This window comes from Scomber japonicus, chromosome 3 (genome assembly GCF_027409825.1).
Source record: "Scomber japonicus isolate fScoJap1 chromosome 3, fScoJap1.pri, whole genome shotgun sequence".
Classification (NCBI taxonomy): Eukaryota; Metazoa; Chordata; class Actinopteri; order Scombriformes; family Scombridae; genus Scomber; species Scomber japonicus.
This window is the reverse complement of record NC_070580.1, coordinates 12,471,134-12,488,127: the sequence shown is the minus strand read 5'-3', so window position 1 is coordinate 12,488,127 and position 16,994 is coordinate 12,471,134. Positions and strand designations below refer to the sequence as shown.

The window sequence follows — 16,994 nt, the reverse complement described above, 5'->3', positions numbered from 1 at the left end:
GTAAGATGACGTTAGCTCGATGAAAAAGTGACCCATCATCCAAATAAAAGGTGAGATCCCTATATGCAGGTTTGAACATATATTTACTTCACAATATGATTCGACTTAAATTTCCAGTTGAAATTGTCACCTATGTGGGGTTTGGTGCAGCAGCTATTCACATTGTTTATTAAACCGTTATGGCTGGTTAGCATCGTTTTGTAGTTGTAGTTGTTGGCGAGTTTTCGTCCAATTTTTTGCATGGGTGGTCTCGTAGCAGAGCTCCTGGATTCTGCGCGGTTGTTGCGATATGTATGAATATTAAAACGCTTCAAAATGTTCTAAGCACTTACTTCCATTACTTTTAACGTGCCTCCGTTTCAAGAACTGTCTTAGAAGGAGGACTAAATCATCATTCCTGTTGTGTGACATGTATTTGCTTTTTGATGGAGAAGTTGGAGCTGAGTGACGATGGACACCCTGTCCAGCCACAGCTCCTACCTCCTGCAGCAGCTCCAGGAGCAGAGAATTCAAGGACTCCTCTGTGACTGCATGCTGGTGGTCAAAGGAGTCTGCTTCAAAGCCCACAAAAATGTCCTGGCTGCTTTCAGCTCCTATTTCAGGTACGTTTAGATCTATAGTTCCATAGTAGCAAGTCAATGAAGTTGTGGCACATTTACAACCTTTACTATTTTGATCTTTCCAGGTCTTTATTCCAAAACTCCCCCAGTCAGAAGAATGATGTGTTTAATTTGGTTATCCAGGATGTTAGTGGTATTGGTCAAATTTTGGACTATATGTACACCTCTCATCTCGACATCAACCAGGATAATGTACAAGCACTCTTGGACATTGCTCAGTGTTTGCAGGTTCCAAACGTCCTAAGTATGTGTAATGCTTTCCTCAAGCCTTGTCCTCCACCAGTGGAAATCCCACCATTTTCTCTCCCAGGCATGCTCAATTCAGAGCACGACTGCCTCCTTGGAAGCAGTCTGCCTCATGATGTTGACCTCCACTGTCCCACTGAAGCGCAGAGGCCAGGCTTCAACAGTGATGTGGACCACACCAAAAGGATGCCTGTTTCTGTGCCTAACAGCAGCTCAAACTGCGAAACAGCTAGCAGTGCTCAGGCACCTGTAGAGAAACAGCTAGTCCATGGCTACAAGCTCCGGAACTTCTATAGTAAGCAGTACTTCAAACAAAGTGCACTTCAGACTAATAGTGCCGCCTTGAATCAAGGCCCGGGCCCTCTGGTGGTGGTGGAAGAGCCGCAGTGTCAGCTCGGGGTCAACCAGGGAGGCAACCACACACCTGTATGCTCAGGAAACACAGTTCAGCCTAATCCTGCTTGCACATCCTCAGCAGTTGAAAAGAACTCCGTCTCCTCTTTAACACCATCGGATAATTTAAACGCTCCGAGCTCCGACCCAGCAGACTCCATGCTCAACAAGCCGGTGCGCCCAAAGAAGACGGTGTACTTGAAGAAATACAACTATCTACGGTCTCAGAAGGCTTTGGAGGAAATGTGTGCTGAATCGGTCAGTGAGCCCATCCTCAGCTGTCCCAAAGAGAGTCTCCAAGAAGAGTCTGTGATCCAGACCGGGGCTCCAGAGGTTCCTGTTGAGGGTCTTGCAGCAGTCAGGGAGGAGGTTCCTGAGACAGCAACACATGCACAAGTCCCCAGTTCCCCACCTGTGAACCAAGAGGAACGAGATTTGAAGACAGTACCAGAACCACCACAGCAGACAGGACACAAACAATATTGTTGTGATGTGTGCGGAAAGATCTTCAAACACCCGAGCAACCTGGAGCTGCACAAGCGCTCACATACTGGTAATTTCTGTTATAATCATTTGTGATATACAATTACTCATTTTTAGTTAAAACAGTGGAATTGTGTATTAAATCTAAATTTTTGTCCTTGTTTCAGGTGAGAAGCCTTTTGAGTGTAATATTTGCGGGAGGCACTTCTCACAGGTACGATCTGTGTTCTCAATTCAGATTTGCAGCAGCTATTCTTAGACGGTGAGATTATATCAGGCTGTTTTGTTTTACAGGCTGGAAATTTACAGACACATTTGCGGCGACATTCTGGAGAGAAACCATACATCTGTGAGTTATGTGGTAAAAGGTAAAGTTGTTGTTTGGGTATTTTAGTTTGCTTGCATTTGTTTATTATAATTGTATGTGTCTGCCTATGTTAAGACAAAAACAAATATTTAGGCCCTAGTAGTGTGGTGGTTATTGATAGCTCAACAATAACAGACCAAATATGAGCTAAAGCCCCAACAAAGCAGTTTTGTTTAAGTATAGGCATCATTAGTGACATATTTTTCCTTTCAACTGACAACTTTGGAAATATACATTTTATAATATTCATCTGTGTTTTCCAGCTTTACAGCATCAGGGGATGTACATCGTCACAAAGTGGTCCACACAGGAGAAAAGCCACATCTTTGTGATATATGTGGTAGAGGTATGTGACAGCTGTAACCAGTATCTTAACTAATAATCCATTTGTAGTTCTCAGATGTGTTCTTAAGATGCATGCACAAGTGATTTATGAACATTTGTGGCATTAATCAGTTTTTGTCATACTTGGGTACAAATGAAACTTTTGAGTGGTAATGAATAGATCACCTCTGCCTTTCTTCATGAGAAACACAAACTCTAATTGTTTAGGGTCCCTTACTACAGAAGCATATTGCATTCACTTGAATTAAAAAAAAACATTTTTTTCTGAGTAATTTATTTTTTGGTCTGTTTTTCTGAGTAATTTTTTCTCTCCTGTTCTTCTGACTAATCATTTTTCCTGTTTTTCTGGCTATTTTTTTCCCTGTTTTTTTTGAGTAATTTTTCCTGTTTTTTGTGGTAATTCTTTTCTCTGAATTATCGAGATACTTCGCAAGAACAGCCAACCTGCAAGTGACTCCCATCTATGGTGACTCCTGCTCCACACATATGCCCAGTTTCTGAGCTTTTTGGTGGGACTTTGTCTTTTGACCAATATATGCAATTAGAGAGAGAAAAGGCAAAGAGGGAGAAAGACATATAATAATAGTATTACCATCTATATGACTTAAAGACAGGACAATCTCCCAGTGTCTTAAACCTAGATCAAAGTAAAACTTGATTAAACTAAACAAGCAGGTCATGTTTGCTTCCATTACATCGAACTCTCAATAAAGAGTGAATGTATCCAATGTTTTGAATGCCCTCTAAAATTAGCCCGAAAAATTGAAAAGAAAGAAATTACTCAGAAAATCAGAAAAAAATTCCCCCAAAAAACCAAGCATAAAAATAAATTACTCTGCAAAAACAGAAAAAACAATACTCAGAAAAACAGAAATAATTACCTCGAAAAACAGACCCAACAAATAAATTACTCAGAAAAACCAGATTTTTTTTTATTCAAGTGAATGCAATACGCTTCCGTACCTTACTACTACCATTCTTAAACTTGTGTTTTTGTCTACTGATTTGTGAAGGCAGGACTTTATGCTGCACAGTGTCTTTGCAGAACTTTAAAGTGAATGAAACTCCCCACACACAGAGCAGAACATGGAGTCTTATATAGCGATTTAAGCGGCCTGGATTATACTAATGATCACATCTCACAAATGTGCACCAACTCATGAACAAATGTAATAAATCAGGCTGAAACAAGCCATTTACAACATGAGCCTTATTCACAGATGCTTTACTCACTGCACTTGTCGTGTTCCTCAGGATTTAACAACTTGAGCAATCTTAAGGAGCACAAGAGAACACACACCACAGACAAGACATTCACCTGTGACCAGTGTGGAAAGTCCTTCAATACGCACAGGAAACTTCTGAAGCACAAGGCCCGCCACGCCGGGGAAAAACCACACAGCTGTGCCACCTGTGGTAAGGAAGCATCATTCTGGTTTCAAAGTAACTGATTCCACAGAAGACATACCATAAATAAGACGCACCTTTGATGAAAGGGTGGATTTGGACATAATTATAGGTCTTTAAAGGGGCGTTCACACTAAGAATGATATTACAATAACTATAACTATAAAGATGACAATGTTAGCATCCACACTTATCAACTATAACATCCTGTAAACAGCAGTGTCAAGCAGCTACTGCTTCCAGCTGTGTCAGCAGCTAATGAAAATAGATAGACTATTGATGAGCTGCTACTGCCGTGCATTGTACGAAGGAATCATAGGAGTTCACAGGCGGACGGTGATTCAGTGTGATGTTAAGAAGTATTTGGGGACACTAGTTGCTGTGATGTTTCAGTATTTATAGACCAAATTGATGTTGAAGAGCGATCTGCAAAAGCGCACAAAGGAGCAGCTTTTATTGCACACGGGCAGGGACACACAGTATGAGCACATCTCTGAAGCCTAAAATATTTGCTAATGACAACACTGATGAGTTTAACTGAAACTCATAGCCTAATCTGAACCCGGTCTGAGTTAATATACCGGTCCAGTTCAGTTGAGCAAATCATTACCAGACCATTAACCATTAACCCAAAACACTGTTTCAGGTCTGATATGTGTGTGTTTTGATTGTGTTTCAAATAAAAGTGGATTGAAAAAGTTTTGGAATAACTTGTATAAACGGGGATGTGTTTATACATGAATAACTACTGATGCATTCAAGAAACCAGTCTTTAATAGAAAAGCAACAAAAAAAAATATATAAAAACATAATAAAACCAAAATCTGAGCTGATATAGTCCCTTTACTTTAGATGCATGATAGACATCATGTCATCCTGATCAGCCTTTTTCGTGTTTGCATTATTTAAGAATAGATGACAAAATAGTTGAATATGAGCATGAGATTTAACTGCTATTTGCATTTGGGTTACTTTTCACATTACATGATGTTTTGACTCTTAATGAATGAATACTTGTTTGCAGCCTGCCAGAATACACAAAACCAAAGGCTAAAAAGTATGTTTTGAATTCAATATGCATGATAGTTTATGTTAATGTGTATTTTGAACCTATGCAGGGAAATGCTTCATCGGCTCAGGGGACCTGCAGCGTCACATACGCTCTCACACTGGTGAGAAACCCTACCTCTGTAACGCCTGCGGCAAGAGCTTCACCCGCTCGGCCATGTTGAGGAGACACAGCAACATGCACTGTAAGGGGGCTCTGTCCGACAGCCCCGTCACAGACAATCCTGACCAGACGCGTAGCTCAGATGGAGCCACCTCATTTCCCAAACCTTTCAGCCACAATAAACCCCCTGCCACCACCAGTGAGCAGTCTTTTTCCTCTATAATGCCACACACAGGCTTAGCAAAGCCTGCACCACCTCCTCCTTCACCACCACAACCAACACCACAAATAGACAGTCCACCTCCGAATATGCACCTTAGTCCCAGCTCTACCTCCAACTCCCTTCCAGAGCTGCGCTCCCTGGTGCCCCATCACCTCCTTTCTTCCACCCACCAGGAGAGGAGTACAGTCATGCCTGCCTCAGACCACATGAAACTGACCAAACCCCACCTGTCTCAAGAGGCTGTGTATGGTCCATATGTGGAGAATGGAACTATAGCAGTGGAGATGGGCAGAGGTCTGGTGGGGAGGCCTTACCTACCTCCTACAGACAGTCATTGCAGTTCCCTTACAGGGTCTAGCAGCAGACCTAATAGTGGTTCCTACAGGTCCAGTGAAGGCCAGTTCATCTCTAGTGTAACCCTGTGGGGCCTGGCAATGAAAACTCTGCAGAACGATAACGACATGGAGCAATAAAGTGCTGCATTATCTTCAATAAGCACAGCATATCTTGATCTGAGGATGTGCATTTTTCACTGATGCTTTCTCTGTATACATGTTGATTTTGATAGTAACCACACAGATCTTGATTGTTAAAACTGACCCATTTATAAAACACACCTAAATGGTAGCTCTTATGACTAAACTAACTTGAAATAGTAGTTAACATGGATTATTAATAACTGGAAAGATCTAATGTATTTGTTAAAATCAAAGTAAATATTTCCTAGTTTTTCTTCAGAAATGTTCTCAAAGAGGAATGAAAACTTTTGCTGCACTTCTGGCTTCAGTCAGTGATATCACAGCTGACAGCTGATGGAGGAAACCGTCTGTGAGAGCACTGATTAGGATGTAGCCTAAAGTGCAGAATCCTCGAATGCTTAAAGCCATAGAGACTGGTACAGAAGCATTCTACTGTCTTCTGCTATTCAGTGTGGATGTACCCGTAACCATCTTAAGTATGATCCATGATCCCAGGATGCATTGCAGCTTATTACATCTAATAGAAATGTCAATCACGCTCCGTCAGTTTGCATATACTGCACTGCACTTTAAAATGTAGAAAAAGCAGACCTATTTTGGACTATCAGTGTACAATGATGATGTATCGTATCCATATAAGAATATAAAAATATTCTATTTCATTGTTTTGTTATTTTCATTATTTTGCATGTGGTTATTAAAAAGTCTTAAAGTCTGTCTTTAAACAAAAGTGTGGTCCCCATATGAACACAGATAGAGTTTTCCTCACTGTAGCTATTAAAAGATCCCTTTGAAATATGCTCTCAATTTAAGTGATGGGGACTAAAATCCAGAGTGTGTCCACACAATCATTTTGTGCAAATATATATTAAAAGGTTTCTCTAAAGCTTAGATGGGCCTTCAGCAGTGGACCAACCGAGTTTGTCGTATGAAGTTATGGGACAGTGGGCTACAGTGGAAGTAAATAGAAGAGAGGGACTTTGGCACTAAAAAGACAACGTTGAAAGATATTGACTTGATTTATCTCATTTGGACAGCTGGAAGCTTCTATTAGCTTCAGATAAACCTTTCAATAAATGTTTTGCATGGAAGAAGGCGGGTGGATTTTGGATCACTTACTTTGCAAGTGCGTTATCAAGGAATCATCTGATGGCCAGTATGAACAGGAGGAATGATTATGGCAAGAAAAACCTACAGTACCAGTCAAAGGTTTGGACACACTTTCTCTTTGAAGTGAATGGGAGCTGTATATCAATGTTAAATTGGGCACCTAACTGTTCACACTTGAACATTTGTAAATGTTTGTTATGTCTCATTTATTGAGGGATTTTACATCAAAATATTTTTCACATTTGTATTTTTAAAAAAAAAGGGTCAAACGTGATCACTTAGTACAACTTGCAAAATGCCCCCAACAGCATAACAGAGCCACCAGGTCCCCTCACTGTAGGAGTCAAACAGTCAGACCTGTACCAGTTTGACCTATAATCTGGTTTGTTTTGAGAAAGGGCTTCACATAAGAGTGGTAAAGTGTTGTGCTGTCAAATGGACTACAGAGGGAGTTAGAAACCAGATCATACAGTTCATGATGAAACGTGAGGAGAAATTTTGCAGGAACCTTTCAGACTTAACCGTTACTTGCTTGACTCTTTAAGAACTCAGAAAGCTGAGGACTCCACATTTGTGGTACAATAATAGCATGTTATGAAATGCTTGTCCACTCTCTTGGAGTCACTGGTGGTATGAACATTGTTCATGGGATTGATTTGTTTTTTATGGAGACTGAGTATGTAGCTGTCACAAGTGTGATTCATTTTCACCACACACCCAGTAAGCACTGTGAGCTGCATGTGAGCTTTGTAAACAGTGCAATGAGTCAACAGCATTCATACAAGATAGGCAGCTGATAATTGGCCATTATTGTCACGACGTTAAGGCCCTGGTACTCTATGCCTGCTGGATTTGTTGCCTAGCAACACATGGGATAAGACTGTTATCATGATGTTCATGCTCCTTCATTACCCTTTACATCAGTCCACCAACCTGTGATGGACAAGAAATGGGGATTGTGGGTAGTAAAGTGTGCCTGCCTCTGATGCTTCACATTGTGAAAGCACTGTCAAACACAGTGTGAATATCCATATGTTTCTGCATACTTGTGCTTCTTTTATATTCCTTCCTGTACTATATTAAAGTTATTTTACTCATACCAGTGCAAATGCACACTATACATATCAGTAAATACCAAAGTCTGAGAGTGCAAAGAAAAATCTTTCTGTCCCTCACAACATGGAATTAGAAAGCATCACACTTAAGGCCACCACTGGTTTCCAGTCTGCATCATGGAAAACTTCCTGTTTCCATACTAGAAATGAGCTACCTCACACATATCCATTTGTGACAGTTGATGTGAGAAAAAAATGGTCTTGTTACAAGAATCCTCAGACCACTAACCTTCAGAGTCTTTTCTGTACAGGCCCTAATGACTATTTAAAGGGCCACTCCATCAATTTAAAAATGTATTGCCAGACATGAGAAAGATGGATTCAAACAAAACTAAGAGTCTACAGCCATGCTAGCAGCGCTGTGAAGCACAGTAATGCTTAAACCCAAATGCTAATGTCAGCATGCTAACCTGTTGATATTTAGCAGGTAGAATGTGCACCATAGTCACCATCTTTGTTATAATTCATCATAAGGGGGGCCTTTAGCAGTTGTAAGAGGATTACCAAAATCATTCCAGTACAACCTCTGGCAATCATAAATGTCTATGCAAAATTTCATAACAGTCCATCCAGTAATTGTTGAAATATGTTGACCAAAGTGCTAGACCTATTGACATTAATTAAGCCAAACTGCTAAAAGAATAGTCATAATCATTGCAGCAGAAAATCTTTGGCAGGCATTGTACTTGGATATTTCTTTTTACTTACATACTCATAGACACCCATCACTAGACAAAAGGACAGTTTCTGCTTTGATGAAATCAAAACACTTTTATATAATATGAACACACACAGTCTGCAACCACGACACCCGTGTTGCTAATTGTCACCCAGATGAGTGACTTTGATGGGGAAGTCAGTCTCTTCGCTCTCTTCTTTCTGTCTGTCAGTCTCTCTCTTCTCTCTTCATCATGCTAAAATTAATCCTGATTATGTATGCTGTGTAAGTGGTGCAGAATGAGACCTGGGCTAATGCCATTTTACCCAAAGTTCATATTTGTCTTGATATATAATCTAATCATGTTTCATTTCATTGCTTTGTACTGTCACATGCATATGAGGATAGGTTTCATTAACAAGCAAGTGTGAAATATATGAATCCACTCAAATTTGGTCGACTGCTATATTTCACTGCGGGGTGAGCAGAGTACAATCTTGCTTGGCTGAGCTTCTGACGAATATTCACATTTTGTTGCTTTTCAATCTGCTGAGCAACCCATCACTGCTGAATGGCTTCTAAATTGGCAATGGAGAGATGGCACAGTGGGTTAATCCTTTTCAGCCCCTCTGAGCCTCTAACTGGCATAAGCCATGACTTTCCTCTTCCCCCCTTGCTCCTGGTACAGAACTTCACCTAGACCACCAGACTGCTAGCATCTGTCTCTAGTATAAAAGGGAGCATAAGTCTACACAGGGAGTGCAGTTCAGCGTTTCCTTCAGCCACTCAAAAGCTTTTAGATACTGTGGTCCAAGCTGACCTGAACAACTGATTAGCCCTGGCCTGGTTACTCTCCTTGACACAGACAGTTACATGAAGAGGCACTGTGATTTGGGAAAAAACCCTCAATAAACCTCCTGTAGTAACTGCAAAAGCCCAAAAATGACCTTTACTCTTTTACAGTGCTAGGGATGGGCCACATCTTTACTGGACTTATCTTCACAGGATCAGAACCTATGCCTTGGACTGAGACCTGGTGACCAAGGAACCTGACCTCGAGCTGGAGAAAATGGCACACCTCCACCTTAACTTTCAGCCCTGTCTCCCTTAACCTTTTCAGGACCGTCTCTAGTATCACCAGGTGATCCTGGAATGTTGGCAAAAACACAAGGAAGTCATTCAAATAAATCTACACAATCTGGAAGGCTAACTCACTCATTGTAGCCTGCATCAAGCGGTGAAATGTGGCCATGTTACAAAGCCAGAAAGAGAATACACAGTCACCTTAAGAATACACTGTCTTAAAGTGACAGTGTATTCTCAACAAAAATAACAAATTAACTCTAAAACCACTGTAACCCCTGTTCACCTGGCTACACATAAAAATTGTGTCAAGCAAAGATGTGGTTAAATCAATTACCAGAAAATTATTGTTATCGCTCGACTCAGGCAACACTAAATAGGACAGGTAAGCTTCTAACAGGACCATGTACACAATGAAGACAACCAGAAACAGTATATATTGCTGCAGTGTAATGAATACAGGGAGGAGGGCCAGGAGTTGGTTAAATTGATGATGGAAATAAAACTGGACATATCATTAGGGAGTTTGTTAGGGAATATTTAAAGGACACGGGTATATGGAATAGGATATCATTTGTTTGTTTTTTAATTCTGCACACCTGCTGACTCACAATCCAGTCCAGTAGGTGGCGGTAAATGCACGTGTAAGCTGGTTGGCAACTGCCAATAAAACTCAATAGAAAGGAAGAAGAAGAAGCGGAAGTTACAGCAGTATAGTTAGAGTCTGTTGACTTTAGCCGTGGATGGATGAATGGATGCTGCTGCTGCTGTTGCTGTTTCAGTGGAAACTTCAGACATGAATGTGAATGACAGACATATTGTGGACTTGAGTAACGGCCTGGAGAGTGTTCCTGTTTTAATTCAACAGAATTCACATGTACAGACATTTCCTGCATTTCAGGTAACTTCAGACTTACAGCATAGTAACACCTCTCCACTCACTGCTATTTTAAACTACTCTATGCTCTATTATGCTAATGAGTGCTGTCATAGTAGCCTGGTTATACTAATGCTAACATTTTAGTTACGCCGTTTTTAATATCTTATTTGTTCAGGTGATAAACATAACAAGACTAAACTTCATAATAAGGGTACAGAACTAAATTATTCTTAATTAATGAATAACTGAAGTCACTCAGTTTATGTGATTAGTTAACGCTTGATAGATCTTCAATCAATTGATGTACTTTTATAGTTACTTCATACAGTAATTGATCACACCATGCCTTTTGATGACAGGACAGTCAAGTAATAGTTATTGTTCATTCTGCCCTGACCTGTCAACTGGCACCAGCTACATGTTTAATGTATCATTCTCTTCTGTGTTATACTTCTTTCAACAACAAAATCTAATTCATTTTTTAGTTCTTTTTATAAAACTCCTGTTCCATGCCGTAGCTTGTGAATGTGACAATAAGACCATGATTCTACACAGCAACATGGATGTTTGCCTTTGACGACCAGCTTATTGACAGTTCAACTTTTTCACTAGGATAGGTGTGTCTGAAGAGAGGCGGATCAGATGGTCTGAAATGCCCTTTCTCTGGGTAACTGGTATCTAGCTAATTTGGTGGCATTTCACTTAACATATGAAGTAACTGTTAATTAACATTTATTAATTCATGATCTATCAAGTGTTAACTAATCACATAAAGATATTGCGACTTGATCATTTGTTACTGGTGAGCAACAGAAATTCAAGTTACATCCTGCATCAATCAATGCATTAAATCAAAATGAATAACACACTGGTTAAGCATTAACCATGTATATTTTTTGTGCTATTATTTTAAACTGTTATGCTTTTTTCATCTCATACAATTTAAGCCCACCTATCAGATCAGAACTTAGGTAAGATCATATACTGTCCAAAACTCAAATATGTTACATTTACAATGATAAGAAACAGAGAAAAACAGCAAATCATCACATTTAAGAAGCTAAAAGGATAATCTATTATCAATATAGTTGCTTTTCAATTTTCTGTTGCCAATTAATCTGCTAATTATTTCAGCTCTATTGAAGATGCTGTGATGCTTAAACGATGTAGAATTCAACTTGGTGTTGGTTATTAACTCTTTAAATTAAAATACAATGTTTTACCATCAGATGGCAGCAAATAGTCACAAATTACCAGCTGATTTACTGCAGGAAGTGGAATAAAAAAACCCTGATTATTCTCATTATGTTCTAAAAGACCTTGACTGCATTTAAAGTCAGCCAGCTTTGGGTTTAACTCCAAAGGACCCAAGTTAAAACATTGCCAAATATGATTAAACTTCCATTATATGTAGTTGTAAAGTAACAGGCTTATTTCAAGAAGCATTCAGACCACTTATATTTATTAACAATACAAATCAACTGCCAATGATCCACAGATTATTTTTGTGGTCTATGAAACAACAGAAAATATTTTAAAAATGCCTGTTACACTTTCTTAAAGTCTAAAACCTTTCAATTTAGAAGCTGGATTCAGTGAATATTTGGCATTTTGCTTTAGAAAGTGAACTATCGATTATCAAAATAATTAGTGATTCATTGTTTGTTGATTGAGTAAGATTAATTAGTTTGCATGTGTTATGGACATTTTGGACTTCATTTTTACCTCTGTTTATAATCAATTTTCAGTATTCTCCAGATAACGTTGAGGGACCAGGATGCACCATCGACCCCAGTGAAGTGACCCTTCCTGGATGCTCCTGTCATTCTCCCTCCTGCTCCACTGCCAGCTGCCCCTGCCTGCAGACTCATGGGCAGGCATATGACAGCGCTGGTACACTGCTGAACATGAGCAGAACCGACGCCGGTTACTGTTCCCCTGTTTTTGAGTGTCATGCCCTTTGCACCTGCAGTGACACCTGCTCGAACCGGGTGGTCCAGAGAGGGCTGAGACTCAGGCTGGAGATCTTCAGCACCAGGAACAGGGGCTGGGGGGTACGAACGCTGGAGCCGATCCCACGTGGGACGTTTGTGTGCGAGTACGCAGGGGAGGTTATCAGTTTTGAGGAGGCCAAAAACAGGCAGTTTGCACAGGGACCAGAGGAAAATAATTACATCATCGCCGTAAGGGAGCATGCGGGCACAGGTTCTGTCACCGAGACGTTTGTGGACCCGGCGCTGGTGGGAAACGTAGGCCGCTTTCTCAACCACTCATGTCTGCCCAATCTGTTCATGCTGCCAGTGCGTGTTCACTCTGTGGTTCCTAGACTGGCGCTATTTGCTGGCTGTGACATTGATACCCAAGAGGAGCTAACATTTGACTACTCAGGAGGCTACAGTAACCGACCCCCTGTACAGCTGCTGTCCACACAAACTGATGCTGCCATACAGGCCAGTAGGACAGATGCACTCCAGAGGAAAACGTGCCACTGTGGTGCCAACAGCTGTACACAGTTCCTTCCATTAGATTTATCTATTCTCAGCTGATCTAAATGTTATTTCACATTTGTTTTGTAGCAGTGAACGTTTTGATAGATGTTTTCATTTGATTTCATTTTGAAATGATTTAGTCATATTTCAGTGTGTGTACTTTCAGTTGCTTTCAAACCTTGGTTAATTCTGCTGCTCATTAGGAAGTGACAATGGCTCCATAAACGCAATCAACTAGATGAGTCATGTCTGTGCCAGTCATTGCTTCCTGTTTTGTCTCCCTTGTGTCCTCTGATCCGTCGCTGTCTTACCACTGTCTCCCACTGTCTCCCACTCAATAAAAGATGATACGATGAGAATTAAAACTCATGGCAAGAAACACACATTCTATTTTTCTGAGAAAGGGAACATATTGACATTCCTGCCTCCTGTTTCATCTGTCAGACTATGGCTGCTCTGTATAGGACAATGCCCCAGCGGGTTTACAATCTTGTAACTGTCACCTTGTCTTCGCACATATAAGTCCCATTTCTCACACGGCACATGAATCTGGAAGGAGTGGGAGTATTACCGGCAAAGATGGAAGCAATGATGTATAATAGGTTTCTTTTAATAGCTAAATGGCTGATCTTTATTGCCGTTTTGAGTTGTGAAAGCTTTGTGCAAGAGAAGAGTTTGTCATTCCAAAAAGCTGTCATATGTTTCCATCAACTTGACACTTCTTTTCTGTCTTTGTACAGTGCAGTCTCCCTTTGTAGATATTCTCAGCTTCTCATCGCGCTCAAACCTCATGAGATGTGGGACCAATTAAAAAGGGCCTGGGGGTATTTTTTATATAGAAATAGGCTTTATTCCCCTGTCAAAGGAGGGGTGAAGGTGTCCCACTTTAGTGTGACCATTCTGAAATCAGGACCTTCTCTCAATCTGCCCCGTTTCTTGACTAGACCTGCTTTCATCTTATTAATATCCACATTTGGGTTAATTAGGATGGAGACCGTGTTTCATCCAGAAATGGGACCAGTGCTCTAGCCACACTGGGGCTGAGAGAGTCTAAATGGTGGGGGCTGGAGGTGGAAGCACTCGATCAGAGATAAGTTGTCAAGTTTATTGGTTTTTGTGCCACACAGCAGAGAACCAAGAGGATGTTGTTGTACTGACCTATATTTTCTCCTCTGTGATGGTTACCTGGGATTCTACCTGGGAGATTAAAGGTCCATGCGTTGTGTTTTGATGTTTGTTATTACCTTGATAAAAAAAAATCTCAAAATGACATGTGATCCCCCATTGAAAAATCCAGAATCTATGAAATCTCGAAAATATTTTTTCGAAAAACTGCTGAACACAAGATGTCTCCTACTCCACTGAAAAGTCATCAGGTGTCCTTATCACACTTGTGTAAGTTGCATATTATGGACCACAGTGGGCTCCCAAATTAGTTGTGATGTCATGAATTTGTCCATTTATACACATCTTTAAGTTTTTAATTTCTGTAGAAGATGAATTTGAAGCCAAACTCTGAACATATATCATTCTGCACAGTGAAGCTCAAACATCCAAGTGAAGTTACATAAAACAAAGCAAACTTTTGAGTGCATGGGGACTTTAAAGGAATAATATACATTTTTGCTTGATACAATTTTAAAATGTATACAGTAAATATGAAGCATTTCCTATGGTAACGAAATCCACCTTCCTGTAGTTCTGAAGCTAAATTAACACCTTAAATTTTATTTTAGCGGCTTAATGTAGCTTCATATTTACCATACATACATATAAGTGGTAATAATAAATGGATCTTCTACACCAAAAGCATAGACTGCAAATAAGCACATTTCCTAAAATTACAAACTTTCTGTAAAATCAAATTGAGTGTATCATGAAACATATAATACAACAATATAACAACAACAAACAAAGTTTATTGATCAGGTGTATGATACACTATCCAATAGATAATAGGATACAGTAATGAAATGTTGTAATGCTATGTGGAGGAATGTGGCTGGGTGCTGGAGGTGTCCGTAGCCTTGGAGAAAACTAGGGCAAAAATCATGCAGAGAAAAAAAATAGAAGGTATAGAAATGTATTGAAAGAACTGGGTCAGGGTTTCTCTCTCCACCATAAATAAGATAAATCATATGCAAATGGGTCTAGTATTTTATAACCGCTATGAGTAGATTTGACATTTAATGTGACAGGAGACAACAAGGAACCTTTTCACTGTATGGCTTTCTTCCTTCTTCTTTTTCTTGTTGTTCCTTTGTCATAAACCAGATTCCACCATCCTTGCAATACATCTGCTACAAGAAAAAAAAACAGTCTCTTCAAATATGTGACTCATGTCATTTCTGAGTCAGATGTCCCTGGAATCCCTATGGCAACCGGGTATGTGTACAGGAGGTGTTTGGACATGAGTGGTTGGTTCAGAGGTGCATGAAGGCTGTTCTCAAATCCTGACTGTTGAAGAGCCAGGCTGCAAATGAATGGCTCCTTTCCAGGATGGTCACCTAGCAACCACAAGTTAATCACATGAGGGTGAAGTTCCTCACCGATCCCTTCCGCACCCCTTTCCACAGAAAAACAAACATTAAGGATGCAGCATTTTGTCTTTTTATGATTATATCTTAAAAGGTGATTGTGGAGTTAGAGTCTCTTAACTCTCACATACTGTTCATACACTGACTCATAATTGGTCTCTACACACCCATTTATATTCATAAATCATCCCCATCAGTCATTAATAAATGTTTTATTAACCTTATGGACAAAAGATTATGGATTCACAATCATTATTTTGTGGTCCAGGTAAACATTTGATAAACCAAAAGCAATTTTTACATAATAAAAATGTGTATAAGCTGCACAAAAATGTCAAAAAATTATGCATTTCATTACCACTTTTGTATACTGTGGGTTACACTAGGAAAAGTCTGGCTAAAAGAAACATGTAGTTCATAGGGTGTTTTAACTTTGAAAACTCCCCTCTAAAATGTAGAAATGGGTCAAATATGACCGTGAACAGTATGTAAGGGTTAAGGTGAAATACATTGTGTTTAGTAGACTATTGTTGTCACTGTTTGACAGTATTGGAGATGCACTTGTTGACTTTGCGAACTGCTGGCTTCAACTTGTAAGGAGAAGAACATTTTGGAACATTTACAATATCCAAAATAGTTGTAACATTTGATTCATACCAAAGTGACCACCAGAAAGGCAAAATATCAAATGTTGGGGTTTCCACTCTTCTGGCCATTTCAAAGAGAAGTGTTCTGAATTTGAAAATGGCACAATCTTCACCTTAAACAAGAAAGTTGGACTCATAAGCATCATAACTAACCTTTGCTCTATTTAATACTCTCAATGGTTGTGCTGCTACAGCATGACTATCATATACGACCAGTAGGCTAGCTTATGTAGCTAACGTTAGCTAAAGTTAGCCCTTAGATACAGTCATGATTTTTCACTACAGCTACAGTTACACTGTCATAGCGTGTCACAGATGCACTCTTTATGTGTACAAGGCTGAAGTGAAACCAGAAGTAGCACACTGAAGCTTTGAAGACACATCTTTATTTTTTCCTGCTTGTGCTTTCTGAGGCTGGCTAATGATGATGTCTTTAAAGAAAGTGGCTCAAGGTAATCCTGAGTAATGAAGGGACATTCAGTGTGTCATTATCCTGTAATTGCCACTTGTGGTTGCTGTTGTTCTTGTGGCTTGTCTCAAGTTTCTACATTACATTTGAGATTCTAGTTTCAAACTGTGTGCATACATCAGTCTGCAAAGTGGAGTTCTAACATCCAACTCAAGCACTAACAAGGAAAATATATCTTTGAGTTGAGGCAGGCTTTGATAACAGATTATGATACTTGTAAATAGGGTGTGTTTGTAGGCTGTATTTGTTGCTCCCTCACCTTAATTTAGGCT

General features: G+C 39.8%; 2 protein-coding genes across 3 annotated transcripts; both read left to right on the top strand.

Annotated features, from left to right (window-relative positions):
* The first annotated feature begins 49 nt into the window (after window positions 1-49).
* zbtb49 (zinc finger and BTB domain containing 49) lies at window positions 50-5,961 on the top strand. Its single transcript, XM_053316080.1, has 7 exons — window positions 50-602; window positions 686-1,812; window positions 1,910-1,956; window positions 2,037-2,110; window positions 2,373-2,455; window positions 3,709-3,870; window positions 4,980-5,961. Exons 1-7 carry the CDS (start codon window positions 451-453, stop codon window positions 5,726-5,728), a joined length of 2,394 nt encoding a protein of 797 aa, XP_053172055.1. The 5' UTR covers window positions 50-450; the 3' UTR covers window positions 5,729-5,961.
* Window positions 5,962-6,753: 792 nt separating this feature from the next.
* Window positions 6,754-13,653, top strand: setmar (SET domain and mariner transposase fusion gene). Of its 2 annotated transcripts, none has more exons than XM_053316196.1 (2): window positions 6,754-6,943; window positions 12,329-13,653. In XM_053316196.1, exons 1-2 carry the CDS (start codon window positions 6,884-6,886, stop codon window positions 13,124-13,126), a joined length of 858 nt encoding a protein of 285 aa, XP_053172171.1. In that variant the 5' UTR covers window positions 6,754-6,883; the 3' UTR covers window positions 13,127-13,653. The 2 variants fall into 2 exon arrangements, with proteins under 2 accessions (XP_053172171.1, XP_053172170.1); XM_053316195.1 differs by lacking the exon at window positions 6,754-6,943 and adding an exon at window positions 10,414-10,601.
* Window positions 13,654-16,994: the final 3,341 nt, after the last annotated feature.

Bases quoted from the DNA above. Each gene is read 5' to 3' on its own strand.
- zbtb49 (XM_053316080.1), top strand. From the start codon at position 451: ATGGACACCCTGTCCAGCCACAGCTCCTACCTCCTGCAGCAGCTCCAG. The intron at 603-685 runs GTACGTTTAGAT...TGATCTTTCCAG, and splicing joins GCTTTCAGCTCCTATTTCAG to GTCTTTATTCCAAAACTCCC. The intron at 1,957-2,036 runs GTACGATCTGTG...TTTGTTTTACAG, and splicing joins GCGGGAGGCACTTCTCACAG to GCTGGAAATTTACAGACACA.
- setmar (XM_053316195.1), top strand. From the start codon at position 10,452: ATGGATGCTGCTGCTGCTGTTGCTGTTTCAGTGGAAACTTCAGACATG. The intron at 10,602-12,328 runs GTAACTTCAGAC...ATCAATTTTCAG, and splicing joins AGACATTTCCTGCATTTCAG to TATTCTCCAGATAACGTTGA.